The 22,734-nt window shown below is 37.3% G+C and overlaps 1 protein-coding gene across 1 annotated transcript; it reads left to right on the forward strand.

Annotated features, from left to right (window-relative positions):
- Positions 1–446: 446 nt before the first annotated feature.
- LOC134664701 (uncharacterized) lies at positions 447–4,456 on the forward strand. Its single transcript, XM_063521446.1, has 6 exons — positions 447–698; positions 2,036–2,232; positions 2,594–2,842; positions 3,049–3,232; positions 3,744–3,916; positions 4,295–4,456. Exons 1-6 carry the CDS (start codon positions 467–469, stop codon positions 4,454–4,456), a joined length of 1,197 nt encoding a protein of 398 aa, XP_063377516.1. The 5' UTR covers positions 447–466.
- Positions 4,457–22,734: the final 18,278 nt, after the last annotated feature.

Here is a 22,734-nt window from a genome sequence, read left to right on the forward strand (position 1 = left end):
TTTGACATTCAGTAATTATAAGTATAAGTCATTAACACGCGACAATCTGTGCAAAAAAGACGTGTTAATCTAATCAGTGCTAATAAATTGAGACAAGTAAGTATTTCTCGAGTTCTGAAAACAATAATTATTTACTGACATACTTAATAATCATTTCGTATTCATATATATAACACGAAGGTACCTAAAATTTCTAACGTTTCGTTCTTGAAGTTATTTTATAAATCACAAGAAACTACAAATTTAAAATATTTCTTTTATAATCCCGAATATTTTGACACGATTGTTTATTTTCAGTCACAAAGTTGAGATGATTTTTTTACCCAGCTCAAGTGCCCAATCGCCATTGTCCTAAGAATGTGAGAATTCTTGCACTTCTATAAAATGGTGGCTTTATATATATTTCAGTACAATAATTTCAACACATAACAATGGTGGCTTTATATTTCAAACCAATAATTTCAGAATGACAGAGAAAGTCCGACAAAGGACAGCTGAAAAGCCAAAAGAAGAGGCAGAGAAACAGAATGATCAAGAAACAGAACCAACAAGAAGATACTGGGACCCCCTAACTGATGGAGTCAGGTGGATCGAGAAATATTCTGAACCGTTGGAGAAGTTTTTTGAAAGAATACCAGATTTTATTAGCACTATAATCGCTACTTTTGCGGTTTTTACACTAGGCGCTACATTAAGAGGTAAGTTAATACAGGGTGTAATCGTTAAGTGTAGCCAGGCGATAATTCCGTAAATAACCGATATCAGAAAACTTCAAATTGATATCGAAAGTGCGTTACCCAATGAGTAAAATTACATTAATAACTTTTTTTAAATAAAAGCATAAATATCCCAAACATTAACTTCAAACCCTCCCATACATTTAGTACGACGACTCACCCCTCAAAGAACGTCGGTGTCGTAAGAGATAAAACTGCTTGAGATTAATTATTTACGATAATTTTACTCATTGGGTAACGCACTTTCAATATCAATTTGAAGTTTTCTGATATGTATCTGTTATATTTACCTACGGAATTATCGCCTGGCTACACTTATCGATTACATCCTGTATAAGTAACATGCTTTCAAAACTTTCTTAAGGCTTTTGAATAGTATTACAAAACAAATTTAATCCAGACTAATGGCTTGCATAGAATAAATTTTCCAAAAATTTAGATATAATAGGGCTTTGGAGAAAAAAGTTTTATACAAATTAAGATTACGTAACGTACATTTATTTAGGATTTATTTATTTGACCTAACGTATTCTCGAACTTAATTACAACATAACACGTGTGTATGTAATTAATATTTTTATTTTTGCACTTGATATATCATACAAAATAATTCAAAACCTTGTTATCAGTATTGCATAAATTATGGTGGCAATAATAATTAAATCATTTTAAATGAAATGATTTACGACGTCTAAAGACTATAGCGTGAGTTGGAGACAGTAATCAAATGTAATCGTGACACAAATGATTGATGATCACTTATCTCGCTTGCTAATCGTTGTTCGCTAACAATTATTTAAAATATTTGTCTAACTGATAATTATTATGTACTTATCATATGCATTGAAATAAGGAAAATTATTTTCAGACAAAGAATTTCACAATCTTAATTAAATAATAATAAGGACACTAAAGTAAAGAAAATAGATTAAATGTTCAGTAAAGTTGTGCATGTGCAATCAGAAGACTATCAATAAATCCTTGGGAGCAGCACGTCTTTGTTGTAAATTGTAATAAAGTTGAACACCTTCCGCGTGTCGGCCTTGGGCCTCGTGTATCAGGCGCGCGTCACCCGGACTCTCCCCCTACGCAGTACTCGGCCTTCAGCCTTGCTGGAAGCATGCATCAGTCTATCGGAGAGCCTTCCTCCGGCCCTTGGGTCCTACGCGGAGCTTAGACTTTGGACTTGGCATTTAGGCACATGTGCTGTTGTTCTGTGTTTTCTACGGTTTAACGTCTATATATTTTCCATTTTTCTTTCGTTTTTTCAAATTAAAATGGTATTTTGAACATTTCAGGAGAATGGGTAGTCATCCTCGTAACAGCGCTGAAGCAGATGACCGGAACCTACACAGAAGACAAGAACGCGACGGTTCAAGATTTCTTTAGCCTCTTCACCGAGAGAAACCTCAAGATGGAGAACTTTGGTGTGATCTTCCTAGCAGCGCATACCGTCTCGTTTTCGATGTACTTCCTTATAGGAGGATTTTTGCATGTAAGTTTATTATTTAGAAACACGAGGGTTATTTTTATACGTTACTAGAAACAACTTAGGTGCTTACCTACTTACTTTACTATAAGATGGAGAATTTATTATTTAAAAATAATATGTATTACACGTGTATTAGGTAGGTATTTCAAAGGCCTATGTTTGGCTACTCCTGTTCCAATACCTGCGCAAGCTGAAATTAAATTTAGCGAAATAGATTTTAATCATTTTGAAGTTTCCAAAATGACTCCAGTTCTATTTTTGGCGACAATGCAATGTCACAGCCTCTTTAATCTAATTTAATCATCATCATCATGTCAGTTTCCACAAAAAAATAAATTAAAGACGATAACTTTTTAATTTGCAGTGGTATTTCTATGTTAGACGACGGGATCGCGCTCAAGAATGGAAGATCCAACCCAACAAGTGGTTGAGCCCAGAGCTAGAGCGGCACGAGATCATGGTTGGCTGTCTGTCTCTCATAGTCACTGGTACCTTCTCTGCTTTTCTGGCCACGTACATCCTAAATGGAAATCCTTCTACCGTCTACTATCAGTATGACGACTATGGTTGGTGGTGGTTCTGGCTACAGATCCCTGTGATATTTATTATTAATGTGAGTACTATAGTTAAATACCTAGCAATACATAATCAAATTAAACGCTGCTCTAATATTCAATTTAATGCGTCTCGTCTAAATCATATCATTATCCTTATGTCTATTTAAGTAAATCATCAGAAGACGTAACCAAGTGATGTTTTACAGTTAACTGCTGGTCATAAAAGCACCATATCTAATCTAATAATCATAACCTTTTCCAGGACTACACAACCTACATCATGCACCGCCTGTACCACACCCCGTGGCTGTACAAGAACTTCCATAAGCTACACCACAAGTACAAGCAGCCCACTGCGTTCTCTGTCACCGCTATCCACCCTGTAGAGATTCTGCATCTCCAGTTGACGTTGTGCTTGCCGCTGTTCACATTCCCTGTGCACTGGAGTAAGTTTAAACTTGATTATATACAGCAACATCACTATCATCATCATCATCATCATCACTACAACGGTTGTATGTATAGTGCTGAACTTATTTATGCTTATGAGTGTGTTTAACAGTGATATTTCTAGACCTAAAATATTTATGGATATGAATTGTTATGTAGTTTCAGAAAAAAACATTAAAATCAGAATCGATGTAATGAGTTCGGCACTATTTATTCGCATATAGGGCCCTTGAAGACCAATGTATCGTACATTATAAGTAATAAGAGAGTTAAAAGTTATAAAATTAAAAATATCATATTTGAAATATTAGAAAGAACTAAAATAAATCTTGACAAGAAGCAGTGACAACTTTTAAAATAATAATTATGTAGCTTGTGTGATATCTTGGAGAAATTAGAATTTATCGTTCTCTTTCAAAAAGCATGCAAATTATTTTCTTGTTTCTTTTTGTCAGCCAGAATTCCGGTTAAGATTTATCTTCTCATTTTGAAAATTTCAAATTCCAGTTCCGTTCTATGCGGTGGCTCTCTACGCCTTCTACCACGGCATCATCGACCACTCCGGCATCGACTTCAAGGCGCAGTGGTGGCAGCCCTGGCAGCCCGACGCCTCCTTCCACGACCAGCACCACGAGTTCACGCACGTCAACTTTGCCTTTAACATCCAATTTTGGGATAGGGTAAGTTCACGGATCGCAAATAAACAATTACAAAAACTCGCACTTGACCCGTCCAATGTAAAAACATTATCAAGAGAACACTAAACTTGTTATGTTAAATATGTCATTTCTGTTCAGGAAATCCGAAATCGGAATCCTGTTCCTTAAAAGATTTTTATTCAGTTGATGTAGTTAAAAAATAATAACAACGATTTGTTGTAGCCCATTATTAGTTTTAAGTGTAAACTCTTTGAGGTTACGACCTCTTTCTCCTACTAATTTTAATGAGTAAGAGTGAGTTTTTACCAGGAGTCCAAATTAATGACCCAATGAGCATATATTCTATGGGTTAATTCAGTACGATATGTCAAATCGTTGCAGCTAATGTTTTTGTTGTAGTTACATGGAACTATGAGGAAACCTAATAGAGTGTACACAGAAGAGACTTACCATGGAATGGCTCCTCTAGAAGGAACTGAAGAAGCGAAGGCGGTGCTAGAAGCTGAAGCTAAAGAAATCGAAAAAGAAAATGGAGGCAAAAGCAGTCTCAACGCCTCTTAATATATCTGAAAATATTGATGACAATTTCGATTTATTAACAAGTGTGGCTCTAGATGGACTAAATATGGTATAAATGAATTTTATCGTAAAAATATACAAGAAATAAAGAACCAATGTCCAAATTATGTTATCTTTGAATTGTACAAAGAATTAAGCTGTGATAATTATAACACAAACAATAATTTATAAACCTTCTTGCGCGAACATAAAAAGTATTTGTATTGTTTTTTAATGATATATGTGTAACGGTTATACCTATTAGGTAAAATAAAACTGTATATAATATCTTTTATGTACCTATTTCAATGACTGAATTTAATCTTCATGACAAACTTCCAATGAGTCTGAATTGAAATTTGATCTTGTTAAAATTTAAAGGATTACCACATTTAGAAGATAAATCTTCATTAAAGCTTAAATTTCCCAATGTAAACTTGAGCTGTTGTTTATATCTAGTTGATAATTTATCATTATTATTGTTAATAAAAGTTATGACTTTAATGAAACTTTGTTTAATTGCTGGGTCACTGTTAAGAACCAAAATAATATTTCAAATCACCAAAACTATCTTTAAGGTCGTATCAGAACCAGTTCAAAACCATAATAAATTATTAACCCTCTGAATCGCACTCCAACAAACAACAAAAACCTTCAGAAAATTCAAAATCAATACTGATGGCGATGGCGTCGGAAAGGAAAATCTAGTCCTTAATAAACATAATACAAGTTTTTGTCGAGCGAATATTCAAGAATAGGGCAACTTCTAAAAGAATCCTGCTTTTCACGTAGACCATTTATCACTCTCGTGAGGTGGAAAAAATTGCGTAGGTCTTAAGGGCCGGGTCACAGTGTGATAGGAAACAGAAGTGTAACAATTTTCTGAATGTTTTATTACCTATGTACACTAAAATTAAAGTGGGTTTACGACTGATCTAAGTAGCATAAATGAATTGAATTCTTGTCATATTAGTAGCTAGCTAACTATTTTTTAATTTCTATGAAATTTCTATTAATATGATGTTTAATGGAGGTGTCGTTTTATCGATGCGCAATGCACGTTTTTGGACGAATTTAATTTAGCAATTAGATAACAGCCTAACTATTCGAACTTATACTGACATCAAAATGATATGATATGAATCATGTCATGTTATTTAGTTATCGTGCATTTCGCTCGTACATCCGTACATGTATAGGCGTGGATAAGACAAAATCATTCTGATGTCAGTGTTCATTCGAATTTGCCTGTTAATTAGTTAACCAAAAAATTATAAGTCACATTTTATAGAAACCTTCGGAATTTAACAAGACATCTAATTTTGTGAATTTGGGCCGAAAGTGGTAAGCATCCACCAAATTGATACTGTCTCACCATCTTACCAAACTATAGCCTAAAAGTCTTATTAATACAGCTTTAATACGTGCCTTCACCTACTGCATCACGCCATCCTGTCGGCACAAAATAATGTTAAAACGGGAAAGGCCACGTTTGATTTATTTTACTTACATTGGGGAGCCTTAATTAAACGCAGAATGACTCTGTCCCTGTCTCTCCCGTCAATATTTGGGCTCTCTTTATTATCATTATATTCTGAAAATGGGACATAACATGATTTTTAACTATTTAACTGCATGAAAGTTATTTATGGCTTTTTGTATCGAGAATATGCGAAAATCATCACAATCACTAGAATAAAAGAACTGTACCTATTTATATTTTTATCACGCACATTTTATTCAATTTTCTTTGTTCTAAATTCAATAGGATAAATAACAACCAAATCATTATTTACCTAAATATAACAGACTTGCTTTCCATAAAATTACATTTCTTAGATAAGTGGACATTTGAAACCTGCCTTTTATAATTTACTCAAATTGGACTTTGAACTTAAAGCCTTTACTTAAATGGGGTCAGAAAGAGCATCATTAACATAATTGTTGGAAATGAATATTTTTCAAGATTATTAAGTTATTTGCGAAGGGTCTATTAAGAAATTAAAATGCTTTATAAAATATGGAAGGAGCCATTTTATTGCTTTGTAATTGGACTGGATGCTCGATGTTTATTACAATTTACTTTAATTTGAAAGCGGAAACGACAAAATCAAAAGCAGAAACGACATTACTAGGTACTTAAAAATATATAAATCCAAAAACATGTCATACGTACATACATACAGGTAGCCATATTTGTTATGTTTTTGAAGTTTTTTTTTCGACTAAAGAACCATTTCGCTCATATTTGTCCGTGCATGTACCTTTTGGTGTGAGCGAGACGCAGAATAGTTATGATTATGAAATTTAGATTCATTTTGATGTCAGCCTGACAGACAATTAAAAATATAAACTTCCGGCTGCAACGTTTTGCTTTTTCTACAAAAATATTTTGAAAACGGTCTATTGTACGAGTAGCGATGCAGCCGTCGAAAAGTCTACTACATAATGCATCGGGCCTGCAGCGGCGTTTGGGCGTTTCACAGGCCGTAGGTACTGTACTGGTTCCCGATGCGCTTTGGTGAGATGAGTTATAAAATGTAAACCAGGGGCCAAATTTGACATGTACAACTGTCAGATTTCGCATCCACGTCAAATCAACAGTTGATTTTATTGCATACCGAGTGTTGATTCCATCAACGGTGGATAATATCATTTGGTACAACCAAAACTCCACTCTAAACTAAGGGTGGTTCGGTTTGTTTTGCTTGTCACCCTAACTGTGGATTGTTAATGTCAAATTTTGACATTGTACGTATTCGAGAAGTTATGATTTTTCCCACATCAACGGGAGATCAACACGATACGTCAAACGTCGCTTGTCGAATAGGGGTCCAGTTTGCTACTAATTTCTCATTTAAGAGGGGGCTAAAGCAAAATTATAGTTTCTACACCTTTTAATCCAGGGTGAATGCCATTAAAAATTGTATGGAAACGAAACTTTATTTATATGGGAATACTTCAATCAAAAACATTAAAGGTTAAAGTTGGCTTGGTAGAAAAAAAATACAATACCATGCGTCGGCTTAAGTCGCAAACCTAGGAACTCTTCCTCCGGGGGAGTTACGAGGTTAACGAATTTAAGTATTGTTGTCCAAGGTAGCAATTACTAATTACCTTGAAATGGAGTTACTAGGTTTGCGACTTAGGCCCACGCATGTCTAATTTTCATAAATTTTCACAAAATTATAAAAAGAAGTATATTTTCAGTGTTATTGAGAAAAAAGGTAAATAAGGTCGGAAGCTTCACGCAGCGCGCCACTATCTTTTGATTCTTTCTGTATTCTTAAGTTACATAAATATGGGGTAAGAACAAATCATACTATTTATCGGAGGGTTCGACTCTTCAGCTCGACACGTCAACGCAATAACGTTCCGTCTATTTCGACAATTTTCCGCACTTTTCAGATTTTCGCCTTTTGCTGTTGGGATTGTTTTTTTCATTTTTTGCGGCCCGTGTTTCGTTTGGAGTGCTCTTTACTGTGTTTTTGGTCGAAGAACGAAAGGATTTTGAAGAGATCTGAAAGATTTAAAGCTTTATGCTTTAATCATTCGCAAAATGTTAAAGTTACGATGTTATTTTCGATTAAACTAACGGCTCGATTCGAACATTAAGATACGTCTCGTATGTCCAATATTACGTCTAGATACGATATGGATTAGATATGTCGGTGTCAAAAGTGACGTGTCTTCAAACAAAAACATCATTTTTGACTCTGATATATTAATCCATAATATCGTATCTAGACGTAATATTTGACGTAGGTATCTTAAAGTTCGAATGTAATGTAAGTAAGATAGGAAAACTCGTAAAGATTCGTTGATTCGTGTTTGACAGCAGGGCCGCCATTTAAAAAAATACAATTACCCACCAAACAATTTGTATTATTTTAAGTTTAAATTTTAAGTCTAGGTACAACATTACGTGTTATTTACATAGTTACTTTTACGGAGACCAGAGGAGCAAATTTTAAGTATCTGAAGTCCGTTTCATATATAATAAATAGTTACGGGTTTTGATATTATTTTGATATGACCTTGAAAATCCCTCACGCTGATTGGTGTATGCAAAATGACGGGAAAGTCTCGCCTGAGATGTGCCCAATCATAAACATGTTCGCAAGGTCGTATCAAAACGAGTTCAAAACCATACTAAGAATGTCTTTCATGAGCTACACCAAGCTTCTACAGCTTTACGATCTGGCTGGCTATTTATGGCCTTGACGTTTTGCCACTTAAAGACTTAACGGTCTTGATATTTTACTACCTAAGCCACTTAAGTGGTTAGGTATACGACGATCTAGTAGCGTTGATAGGAGCTCGAGGCTTTTGAGTCTTCATTTGAATATTTCGTCTTGTTTTCACGAGACTCAGCACTTAAAAAACTTCGGTTTTGTAAGTCTTTTTAAGCATAATTTAAAAGGACTCAGCCACCGAATAAAGACTCCATCAACAAATTTAAAGTTTTATCTAAACCTGTACCTAATGTCATGAATTTTTGATGCAACAATCATCCGTCAGAGATGCAGTGGCCATTGATGAATTAAGTAACTTAACAATTAATTAATTTTGATTTATTTTAAATAAAATATACACTCTTCTTTTGTACGTATTTCATATTTTTTCGTTTTATGTGTAAAGAAATCTCAGAAAATTTATATTTGAGAATATCCCCCGATCACCAAATTACGGTAATAAGCGTTAGAAATCGCCCATAAATTAGATAATGAATTATATCACAGCTGGCCCCTACCACGGGTGTTCGTAATGGTGTTTTTCTACATTTACATAAACTTCGGGATTTTTTGCCATTTAGAGCTTTTAACTTGTTTTCTTTTGAGTCTAAGGTTTGAAGTACAGATCTATTCGAATGTACACTGACATCACAATGATATCTGACTGATGTCATTCAAATATTGTGAATTTTGCTCGTACTTGTACATGTAGGTAATTGACGCGAGCGACACCAGGCCTGGTAGAAGGTTTTAAGCCTGCAAATCCTGAATAGTTGAGCAGAAATGCTTGAGTTTTAAAAAACAAAAGAAACGCATAAAAAAATAGGCCTGGAAAACAAATCAATAAAGATGCTAACATTTGGATAAGGCCCAATATGCATTATATTTTTACGATCATTTTCTGTTTGCGTGAATATACAGAAATTTACACTCTTCTTTTACTGTCCAATAAACCCTACTGCTTTTATTTTAAAGTTTATTTTCCGTTGTGTCAATATTTTATTAAATTTGTAAGATCCCGGCCTAGTTCCTCGGCATTGTTTTAAAATTCCAAAGCCGCGCCTGCCAAATCGTCAATTTAATTTACCAACATCGTATCTCTCGGTTGAGCTTCTCTAAAGTATGAACCTTATTTTTAGAATGATTGAACTCAAGTTAGATTACCAGGACCCTGGTAGTTGGGAGGTTGTGTGGGTGGTATATACGAGGGTCGCTAACGGGGTCGAGCGTTGTTCAACCTCTATGAGGTTTCCTTTGCATGAAGTCTATTCGGGCTGAGTACGTTTTTGACGCCAGTCCAAATATGAAATGAGATTATTACTTTTCGAGTTTTGAAACGGTAACACATTTTTCTCACTTTCTTGCCTATTTAATACAATTTTTCACAATATTACTAAGTTGATTTAAAAAATATCTACTTTGGTAATTGACGGTATAATTTACTAGACAATCATAAAACTAAAAGGAAAAAGAAACTCTTATTGTGTCTTAATTCAGTTACAACTTATTTTTCAAACAGGAATGGTATGCTGATAGATGTCATTTCAATACAATTTTGCAAGATTTGGCGTTTTTAGGTTATAAATTGTATGGAGATAACATTCATCGGCGTACCCTTGTTGTTTGAAAAATACTATCTTTAAACGAGTAAATAACAGTCATAATTATAGTCAATAGTCACTCCGATGTCAAAGCTGTTTCACCACTATTAGTTTGTAACAACATTAGGAACAATCTTACCTATGTTTTCCTCAAATTAACGGATACCTCGGAACAGTAAACTCACTGCCCATTCATCACGGCACAAATCTACTGTTTCGAACCCTACTTACCGCTCAGTTTCATCAATAATGCGTTGGTTGAAAAAGCTTCCATGCCCGAAATTTTTTCGTGAAAAAGAAAGAATTCACCACCCATACAAAACGAGACTTGTCCCTTTTGCATTTGCATCGATAATGAATTCTCTAAATTGAAACCCTTCTTTTGTTTTGGTTAGCTTTGTCATAATAAATTTAAATCCGTGTTTTGAGGAAGGAATTTGTTATGACAAAAACGGCCATTAGAAAAATTCCTTAAAGAAGGACGATTACGATTAAGCAATTTGTTATGGTTTTGATACGAACTTAGCGATCGTTTTGGTGAGTGGCGCGTATCTCACGCACAACTTTCACTTTATTTCGCATACGCCATTCAGCGTGAGCGTGAGCGATCTCCAAGAAAATGTCAATAATTATCTCTCTTTTTCCTCGCGTTATCCCGGCATTTTGCCACGGCTTATGAGAGCCTGGGGTCCGCTTGACAACTAATCCCACGATTTGACGTAAAATGTCAATAATTATATAAGATTATAACCTAAAAAGTTGTTAAATTTGAATTAGGCTCCAGTTTTCATTATTTTGTAAGTCGATGTTTAAGTCGTTTGTGCAAGAAGCTCATTCTCGATCTCATTTGATTGTCGTGGCCTAGTAAATTACACAATTAGATAGAATCTACAACATATTATCCAATATAGCCATTTCAACTCTACTTAAAAGTTAAAACTGCACGTTCTTACCACTAGCCTAGCCTTTAAAATAAGAGGATATTTTGTAACAAAGGTACAGCGAGTTGCAAAAGTGCATATTACCTACTTAATAAATAAATTCCATTCATAAGGTTTGCAGCTGAACTCGGTATATCAATAAAATTATTCTTTCGCGACCTTCAAGACTTGCCCTTGTCTCAAAAGGCTTATAAAATAGATTTCTCTCACCCAATGGGAGATAATATTAGCATAAATAAGTGAAAATGTAACATCGGTCGAATATTTTATTCTGTCAAATCCCCAAACTTCTGCTATTGCTTTTAAATCTTGAAAAGTTGCAAAGTTTTTTCACTTTGAGATTTCTTGTAAGTTGTTATTTTATTTTACTTTTGAGCAGTTTTTGACAGTTGGGAGATTGGGATTTTGAAGTTGGATAAATGTGTCAGGCGAAAATGCTGTCACAAAATAATTGTATTAATTAAATTTCTAAATGATTAAGAAGCCTTAGCCCGAAGTTATGAAAATAACGTAGTATTAAACGTAGTAAATTATGTGCCTTATTGAATAAGGTCATTATTAATTTATTTAAACTTTATTGCACAGTTAAAATGTTTACAAAAGGGAGCTTAATGGCAGAAGGCATTCTCTACCAGTTAACCCTCGGGGCAAACAGATAACAAGTAGTTATGTTTCTTTTATTCCTTTTTTCGTGTAAACAAATTCCTACGAAACATACTGAGTATTTTGTATTAACTTTACGGGTTATTGTGTTTATTAGAAACCAGACAAACCTCAACTTTAAACGTATTTTAATCAAACGTATTTTCCGGGCAGGCACACCTCACGCAAGCAGTGTGTCCTCATAAATATATAATACCCGTATTACAACGCGCGCGTGCACGTTAACGCACACGCATCTGGTGTACACAGGCCTTTAAGAACGGGTATAATTAACAGCAGACCTTTGTCTAATTTTCTCATTTTGTGTAAATTATAGCGCTTATACATTAACTAGGTACAAGTTTTTACCTTGTTTGGAATTACCTGGACGTGTTGCCGACTTCTTAATCCTTCTCCCTCTAAGCCACAGAGCAGAGCAGGATGCATTTAATTCAAAACAGCTCGCGGCGCTCATTAAAGAACCCGAAACAAAGGAAAAAACTGTCAACTTGCGCCAAGTTTAATTGCCTTAATAAATCTGACGGGAGAATTAGGGTGTGGCCACTAAAAACGAGATCGGTAGGCATTACTCGATACTCTGTGAGAAATTCACTAAGGTCACAATGGAAGATTACTCCACCTGAAAGATACTTACATACAGACTATCTGACATCGTCATTATGCATCACCATTTTCAGCCTCCAGTCACCCATTGCTGAGCATAGGCCTTTCTTCGTATACGCCACTTATCCCGCTCCTGGGTTAGACTCATCCAGAAATGTCCCGCGATTTTTCAAATGTAATCCACCCAACGAGTCAACGGACGCCAGGTGCTTTATTCATCCAAAAGCGTCCACCAATCTGTCAACATTTTGATCCACCTGCCATCACTCTGCCTGGCAACGTATTATGTCGCGCCCAATTCCATTTCAGCTTGGTAATGACGTCACGCACGTCTCGCACCTTGGTGTGACGTCAAATCTCGACAGTTCTCACTCGATCTTGAAGTTTAACCGCTTAGGCATCTTGCTGCAGCCTGTAGTTGCCGCCGCCGCTGTCGCAGGTCACGCAAAGTCGTAGCCGACCCGTAATGCCGAGCATGGCACCCTCCATTGCTCACTGTGCTTCTCATATTTTATGCCACCCACAAGTATCCACTTATTTAGAAGCCCTACGCCGCAGGTTCGGCCCAGGCGAGATGCAAATGAAACTCTTTGTAGCGAATCTTAAGGGATTTATTCGTAAAATATCTAGGGAAGGTCGACCGACAAAAGAATATAAATTGTTCCGCGAACTTTACGTACACTTACTTAAATAAAACTTGGATTTAATTAACTTTTATTGTTTGGGTGATGTTTAAATCACTCAGTAGGTACGTGAAAACAGTTGCCACTAGGAAAAAATTTGAAGCATACAAAATGTTGTAGGTACCTATCAGTGATTTTTACTCGTATATATATTTATTCTTTTTCTTTTTTAAATATTTTGTCTTAATTAACACCTTCAATTGTTTTTACAACCCCTTTGTTGCCCAACCACTGTCACACCCACCGCTGAAAAGCTGCTAGGCGCCCAGGTAGTATGGCACACCAGCTAGAGGGATTTCGTTGCTCTATAAATTGTAAACCTATTTCCGTATTAGCTAGCTCTCCGTCTATTTATCACCTGAGCGACGCTCTTAGCGGTAGAACGCAGTCGCTGTGGCCGTAATCGGCTAGGAATAGATGATGATGATGATGATTTAACCCGTGGAGCGCCCTACACAAACACGTGTGCTGGTAACTAGTATAGGAGTTCCATACTACGGTAATTCTGGGGCACTCCATGGGTTAAATATAATCTTTTTATTAAAGACAAGCATTCGTTTACTAATAATTAAGACGATTCACGTGTAAAATACTAATAAAGTCTTAAATAACCAAAAAATGAGTAAAGTAAAGAATATTTATTACCCATGAAGGATCCTTAATTAAAAAAAACCTGATTACGGAGCTGAGGTTCGTTCAGATTTTATATTCCTATTAGTTGCGCGAGCTTGGGTCATTCGACCCATCTTAAAGCCCGAGGATGCACTTGCCAGAGTGGTTGGCTGGTGCTGCTGGTGTCCATAAGCAGTAATGAATAAGCAGCTATATTATTATAATTATTTATATTATTTTATAAAACTTTTGTCAAGCATTATCATTAGCCGATCAATCTTCATTGCCTAGGTATTTAACTCTGCGTTGTAGTTAGCTGGTACCGTAAAATGGGGTGAGTTGGGTGAAATTTGACTTTCAAACCTCGATAAAATTTTATTTTTACATGTGAAAACTGAATGGTGTATACCGGGTGTGGCCTGTAATACGAGCAAAAAAATTAACTGTAGGTTGTACTCCTCATACTGACCAACATTTGTTCAGCGACTTTTAAAAATAACCTGTGGTTTGATTTTTAATACACTTTAAAGTTTATTCTTAGACGCAATGTACAGTCAGCGTCAGAGAGACGTGACCCCCCTAGTATCAGTATAGAAACTGTACAATAATTTCGTCATCACACGTAATGTTTGCGTAGCTGTGTGGTTTCATAAGCGGACTTAAGATCCTAAGAAACCGGGTTCGAGACCGATCCAAAGCGTTAGAATCTTTTTGGTTTTTTCTTTGTTTTGTTAAGTTCAGAACTATTGGAAACTAAATACGGGTAATATCAAATATTATAGTAGAAAAAGGAAAAAATAAAATAAAAACAATCTTAAAAACACTGTATTTTATTGGTATTTTATCTTTGCATAACAGCTGCATTGTAAACAACAATATTATAGTGTGAGTTAATTAAAATTGTGGTATGTTACATAGGCTGCGATTATAGCTGTCTTAATAAGTAATAGCAAGTAATAGGAGGGAACCGGAGGGGAAATCCCTAGGATACTGTCTATTGAATATAGGCTGGTGGCTGTATATTGTCTTTGCCTTACACCATCAGAATGACTGAGTCATGAAAGTCCAGACAGGATATATTTTGAATGTCGAATCGCGCGTGATTAGTAGTTACTAATATCTATTATGCAGTTGCATAACAGATAACTATATATACATATTGGGTTTGATTAATAATGGGTATGTATAAAACGCGAAGATATTCTAACCTTGCGAGCCATTAACTACGTTTCAGAGAGAAACAGCATGTTATCGGCCAGCGATAACAATATTCATCTCCTGTCACGTTACCACAATTTTAGGAAGCACAACACTTACCTACTCGTATACCTTGTTTTTAGCATTAGAAAAGGGGTTAACAATCTTGACAAGTCTTGTTATGGAATAACGCTTCTAACAAAAAGTAACTATTATTTATGAAACCAAAGTAATGTAATACCTATATATCCTTGCTAGATAACTGTAACATATTTACTAACTATTACTTATTTTTCAAAAGTGTTTTAAATGTAAAGACACGTTAAATGCTTCTCCCAATCGAAATCCTAATATTTTTTGGCAAAACTAAGACGATCGTCGCGATGCTTATTAAACAAACTTATTTTTTTTGCTGGTTTATAATGGTGTATCTGGGCAGCGTGCAAATGTCTTCTGACAGTGCTAAGAGATGACCCCAAATGTCTCAGCTGTTGAGCGAGTTGTAGTAAATGGAGCGTCGGTATGAATTTGCACAATACTACGGTGCCGCTGAGATTCCTCTGTGTAGGCAGAAGGACGAGGGCCTTGCCGATCTTCTTTAAAGTCACCCGTTCTTTCATACCGCCTTAGCCAATTTGCGAACCGTGTTCCTCTGCAAATAAAAAAACACAATTTAAACTTAATAGGTCTATTAACAAAACATGGCCAATGAAATGGAGTAAACTCTAAATAACTCACCGCTATTTTCATTTCTCGTGCAATTTTTTTAATACTCTGGTTTTGTTCCCGAAGCACTACAATTTTCGATCTCATAAAAGAGTTTAATCGAACCATTTTAAAACTCAGTTGACACAAGTTTTCGGACAAGTCGAGAATAATATGTAACAACGTTACTACTTCGGCACACCTAGAATAGACGTAACGATGACGGTAATGATTTGCGGCGGATGCGAATTATTACAAAGTTACCCTAAAACTCAATTGTAATTTAAAAAATGCGAAACGGGATAATCATACTAAATTCAACCTAAACACATATTTATGTAGTTAAAGATGTTATTACTCACTTTCGGATTCGGATATGAGGGTAGAGAAATAATAATAAACAAAGACAAGACTATATTAAGTATCTATGACTAAGACAAGGACGCATCGACATACGAGTAACTTCCACCTCTACGATTTGACGATAGTGATTCATATTTTCGCAAGTAATAATATGTGTTCGGTGGCTCAATGGTATAAGTGACGGACTAATGTAAGAAAATGATGTAGTCTTAATAACAGCCGCGAGGTCCGAGGATCGATTCCCAACAACGGTTGGAGACAAAAGGGAAAAATGACTTTTTGAAATAATATGATGCTTGATACAGCTGTGGCGATGTTGAACTAATGTTTCGACGTTGCCGTGTGAGCTATAGTTTTAAAATCAGGGGGGTCACGTTTCTCTGACGCTGACTGTACCTATTGCGAATTTTGTTGTGTTTAAGCCTTGACAAGTAACGTCAATCACAATGATATGGCGTGGCGATGGCGTCCATTGAAGATAATATTTATTTTGTATGAAAAATAGGTACACTAAATACTTCATAATGTTTAAAAGTTGTTGAACAAAAGTGTCATCATTTGAGGAGTACAATCTATGTTTTAATTATTAGCTCATGTTACAGGCCACACCCGGTATAAGAACATTTAGAAAATTAGATAAACTTGTGCATGTGCAAAGAGTGGCCGTTTGCCGTATTCTCGGCAAGCGATTTGAATTTTTACCCAGGGCAGTATCCAAAACAAGCCGCCTCGTTATATTCCCACTTAGCTTTGATTAAATTTAACTCGGGACCTGGATTGGGATTAATTTCGCGTTTGTGAATCAAAGGTCCGCGAAATGAGGGACTGGTGTTGTTGAAGTAACTGATTAATTACGTTAAAACACGATTTATTCAACGTTTATTAAACGTTTCTGAAAGATGGAAGATTTTTAATTTTATTTTTTTAAACAATTATGACATTAACAGGATCAATAGCAGCGGACAGAACAGGGCTATAATCGCGAAAATCGAAGTTCGCAAATTGCGGGCATCTTTCTGTGTCACTCTAATTACGCCTTTATTGGAGTAAAAGAGAAAGATCCCCGCAATTTGCGAATTTCGGTTTTCGCGGTAGCCCCTCAGCGCGGCAAAAATATCTACCCTCCTCTAATACTTTGCATAGAGGTACATAATAAATATAGTTATATTCAATCCAAAAATATATTTAACAAGCTAATTGTTCTATGTATGAAAATTATTAATTTATTATTATAACTATAAAATTATCTTGGTCCAAACAGATCTCCTTGATAATATAACGGGATTAACGGGGCAACGTTGGGGCAGTTTGGGCCAAACATTTTTGCCTAGACTGAAACGGAGAGTCGTCGGAGACAACTACTTTACTACATCACATTCAACTCCCAGTAATACAACAGATATACAACTACGGAATACGTAGATTTAAACTAGGTACTTACCTAAAGTATTAAAATTCATCTCGCATTGCTCGCTTCGCTACTCAGGTATTCATCGCTCGGTTACAATACAACTCAATAAAACGTGTTTACGAGCGAGCGCCGTTGTAAAGCGTGCATGCATTACTAACAGTTCTGAAACAATCTTATCGCCGAAGGGAACATTATGTAGCTATTGTTGAAGTTATGTTCGCTGAATATGGATTTCGGCGATTATGTTAGAATGCTCGAGAGTTACACGGCTCACGTGACTGGCATAATACAATAGTTATACTTTGGTTTTTTGACGAAGGTCTTATAATTATCCTATGTCTTAAGAGAGTGTGTAAAGCCAGTCAGCATCATTGGCCACGGCACGGTATCTCGACAGATGATTGTTGCAGCGACAGTTTATTAAAAAGGTCTGTGCGCCGTTGGGATCGGAGGTGCGGCACATCTTTTCCTGTAGCTGTAAAGACTAATAGGGAATATTATGGCTCTTCTACACGGTGGGCCAGCGCCGGCCACTCTATTATAAAGTTCGTTTTTTTTAGCATAAGAAAGAACTTGCAAGAAGGTAAGCGATCTAGACATGTCTTTTAAATAAAAAAAACGCTTTTTAAAAATCAAAAACTATTACTTATGAAAGCAGAAGAATACATATAAATGATCGTATTAGATTCATAATTGTTACATATTTTCCGTAACTTATTTTTAAAATGTGTTTTTCAATTAAAAGACATGTGGCGCACCGCAATGCTGGCTGCCCACAACCGTCTGATTCACCGTGGGCATCGGCGCTACATATGGTGCCAAAGAAAGGCAATGGTTGGCGGCCGTGTGGGGATTACCGCGCGCTGAACGCACGCACCATCCCCGACCGATACCCTGTCCGCCACATAGAGGACTACGCACATCGACTAGCTGGTAGTAAAATATTTTCAAAAATAGATTTAGTTAAAGCTTACAACCAAATTCCCGTATACAAAGATGATATCTGCAAAACTTCAATTACGACTCCATTTGGAATGTTCTCCTTCCCATTCATGCCATTTGGACTCCGAAACGCTGCCCAAACCTTTCAACGGTTCCTGGATGAGGTGCTCAGAGATCTGGACTTCGTGTACTCCTACATCGATGACGTGCTCATCTATTCTAAAGATGCTGAGCAGCACTTGGATCATGTACGGCAAGTTTTCGATAGGTTCCATGAGTACGGTATGCTCATCAACGAATCCAAATGTTCTTTTGGCCAGAAAGAAGTCACATTCCTAGGATTTACTGTCTCTGAGGAAGGCACGCGTCCCATCGACGAGAAGGTAAAGATTATGCAGGAATTTCCTCCTCCAAAGACCGTCGGTGGCTTACGCAGGTTTCTCGGCATGCTGAACTTTTATAGAAGATTCGTCCCTCACGCTGCCGAACACCAAGCCCCTCTTCACGACATGCTAACTGGACCTAAGCTGAAAAGTTCGTCTCCACTAACTTGGACAGATCAACAGTTAGAGGCATTTCAGAACTGTAAGTCTAGTCTTGCAAACTCTACATTACTGGCTCATCCCATTATGGACGCAGAACTAGCTCTAGTTACTGATGCTTCAAGCACGGCCTTGGCTGGCGTTTTACAACAGTTGGTGCAAGGACAGTGGCAACCACTTGCTTTCTTCTCAAAGAAGATGACACGGCAACAGACGCAATACAGCGCGTACGATCGGGAGTTGCTCGCTATTTATGAGAGTGTCAAACATTTCCGCTACATGGTCGAAGGCAGACATTTCGTCATTTATACGGATCATAAACCTATCACCTTCGCCTTTCAGCAAAAAGACAGGAAATGTTCCCCGAGACAATTCAATTACCTTGATTTCATTTCGCAGTTCACAAGCGACATCAGACACATCTCCGGAAAGACAACATCACCGCAGACACGCTCTCCCGTATCGAGACCATTGCTGTGCCACCAAACTTCGAAGCCATCGCGCAAGCTCAGCAAGAAGACGCAGAACTACAAGAGCTTCTTGCCAATCGATCTTCGTCACTGAAACTTGAGAAAGTACCCGTACCAGGTACCAATGTTTATTTATATTGTGACACGTCTCAAGCAAAGCCACGTCCGTTTATCGTCAAGCAGCATCGACAGAAGATATTTAACACCATCCATGGCATGAGTCATCCAGGTACGAGATCCACAGTCAAACTTGTTACTCAGAGATTCGTGTGGCCATCTGTACGCAAAGATTGCGGTACCTGGGTACGTGCATGCGAATCGTGTCAACGTGCCAAAGTGCAACGTCATACCTCCTCTCCTCTTGGAAATTTCAAATTACCAGAAGAAAGGTTTAGCCATGTCCATATTGATCTGGTCGGCCCATTGCCACCTTCATCAGGATTCCGTTACCTTTTCACAGCCATTGACAGGTACACACGGTGGCCCGAGGCAAAGCCACTGTCTGATATCACGGCTGAAACGGTAGCCCATGCATTCTACGATACTTGGATATAGCGTTTTGGTTGTCCTCAAACCGTAACTACTGACCAAGGACGTCAATTTACCTCACGTATGTTTAAGGTCTTGGCAGAGCTTTGTGGTGCACAGCTGCGTCACACGACGGCTTATCATCCTCAAGCCAATTCGATGGTGGAGCATCTTCACCGCTCCCTGAAAGCTGCCATCATGGCCCACAACAGCACGAGGTGGACTGAGGTGTTGCCGATCGTCCTACTCGGCATAAGAAGTGCGTGGAAGGAAGACATCAAATGCTCAGCTGCAGAGATGGTGTATGGTGAGCCTTTACGCATCCCGGGTGAGTTCTTTCAGTCTCATACCTCAAACACCCTGCAGCCTGATGATTTTGTCACTCAGCTAAAACGCCAGATGTCACACCTCAGACCCGTCCCCGCATCAAGGCACGGAAACAAATCAGTCTTTGTTCACAAGGACCAAAGTTAATGCAGCCATGTTTTCCTTAGACAGGATGCACTGCGTGGATCACTAGAACCGCCTTACACAGGCCCATATCGCGTGCTAAATAGGACGGACAAGACCGTCACACTGGACTTACTACGAGGACCAGTGACAGTCTCCATTGACCGCGTCAAACCAGCTTACATGCAGAGCGACACAGCTTCACCTACAGGCACAAGTGCTAAGCCTACTCAAGCTGTTGTCCCGGTGAGAACCACTCGGTCTGGCCGGAAAGTAACCTTTCCTTCTCATTTACAGGCAGGACTCTGATTCTCCCAGGGGGGTCCTGTGGCGCACCGCAATGCTGGCTGCCCACAACCCGGCTGCATCGCTACGTCTACGTATCTACGTCAATGTCATTCCGACACAACGAAATTTTCCTTGTACAGCGCCTAAATTAAAAAAAAAAACACAACGCCTAACACAGCCTGTGTGTGTGTGTGTGTGTGCGCCTAAATCTTATTTCCGAATCAAATTGTAAATTAGTCATTGTAAATATTTCTCTCATTACATGTAAATACTAATCATCTATCTCCGCGTGTTATTTCACATAGTGCTCTAGGCAAGAACACTAAAGACACATCAAGATTGTTTACCTTATTTCTAATGCTAAAACGAACTATAAGGGACGCAGCCATGCAGTAGAATGAGATAGCAATAATATATCACTTGCTCTCTCTAATGCATAAAATGCCCTTGGAGTAGCCGGCGCTGGCCCATCGTGTAGACGAGCCATTAAGCGAAACTCTGCGTAGGTAGCGCCACTACCACTATCTGTCATAATTTGGGGGTCTACCGCGAAACAAGAAAATCGAAATTTCGTTATCTCTAACCTCTCTATCACTTTTGCATATTCGAGCGAAAAAGAGGCAGATAACTAAATTTCGATTTTCGCGTTTTCCGGTAGGCCCTTGTTAACAAACCACCTTGATGCATCAATGCCATATTTTATTGTCTGTGAAAACTTGTCAAAAAACAGTTTAAGGCACAGTATGTATAAGTTAGTTTATGAATTTACTAGAGTCGGTAGTGCTGCACTCTGGCGGCAGAACATTGCAGTACTTAATACCCCTATTGTAAACAAAAGCTATGGCGAAACTTGAGTTGAGACGAAACATGACCGTCGCGCGGGTTTTTTCTTTGTATCTCAATTATTCTGATATTATATTTGTGTTTCAAAAAATTATAGTTAGATCCCTTGGGGTATTTTATACTAAATACTGCTATGGTATGCAGACTTGCAGCATTGGCTTCTGATTAAAACGAGAAAAAAATCAATATTAAAACCTACAATTTAGCATCAGCCCCTTGGGATACCTATCGGGCGTGTTCCACGTTTTTTAGATTATTGGGCTCTTCCGAATTATGTCCATGTCTTGGCAATTCCCGCAATAATTTTCTTACCCAACAAACATTTAACCAATCACCAGCCTCAATTTTCACCTCAAATCTCTCTCGTGTCAACATTTTCTAATTCCTTTAGAAGCCCGCAGGTATTTGCGCCACAATTTATTGACAACTCAAGCACAAAAAGGGCAATTATTTATACCAGTACTTAAGGACATACGTCCTCTAGTAATTTAAGTCATCGGATCACATTCTTCCTTTGTTTTGCTGATCGGGCGTTCTTATGAACATCTTCGAAGGTGATTTTGAAATGAAATTCTCTGGAATGTGAAGAACGAATCCAGGAAATTGTGAGCGTCGTTATTACTTTTCCTGTTGAGGCTAAAAATAGGGGGATATTTTTGTTGAGCCCATAAAAAGTCACTTTACGTAGGTACCTCAATTGAAATTAATTCAATGAACCACGACAAAAAACAAATACCTATATTTTTTGTAGGTAAATAATGTTTAATTGGAATTCAGGTGCCCATCAAAATAACTTATAAATTTTTTTGAAACTCGTAACATAATGGAGAGAATTTTTTACTAAGGCAAAGTGGCAAGCGAAGGTTAGTGCAATGTATGTGTATGTACCTACGTCAGTTTACTGTACATGATACTGACAGACAACACACTACCGAAACCGTTGAAAGAAATGACAAAGTTTCAATGATGATGGATGCGATGATAATTATTTACCTGTTTGGGTAGCTACCATCCCCCAATCCATCAACGGAGCGGCAGCTAACGTTCACAAGGATTCATTACACAATACAAATCGCCCTTAAATACTTTACGAGTATTAGGCCGGGATGCTATTGGTCATAGAAATCTGTTCCAGTCCGAGTTCTGATAGGATTGTTAGAAATGGACCCCTTAGTGATGAAATTGGCATCCATCCGCATCCGCA

This window comes from Cydia fagiglandana, chromosome 5 (genome assembly GCF_963556715.1).
Source record: "Cydia fagiglandana chromosome 5, ilCydFagi1.1, whole genome shotgun sequence".
Taxonomy (NCBI): Eukaryota; Metazoa; Arthropoda; class Insecta; order Lepidoptera; family Tortricidae; genus Cydia; species Cydia fagiglandana.

Coding starts and splice junctions, on each gene's coding strand:
- LOC134664701 (XM_063521446.1), top strand. CDS start 467: ATGACAGAGAAAGTCCGACAAAGGACAGCTGAAAAGCCAAAAGAAGAG. Junction 2,233..2,593: donor TTATAGGAGGATTTTTGCAT/GTAAGTTTATTA, acceptor TTTAATTTGCAG/TGGTATTTCTATGTTAGACG. Junction 2,843..3,048: donor CTGTGATATTTATTATTAAT/GTGAGTACTATA, acceptor AACCTTTTCCAG/GACTACACAACCTACATCAT.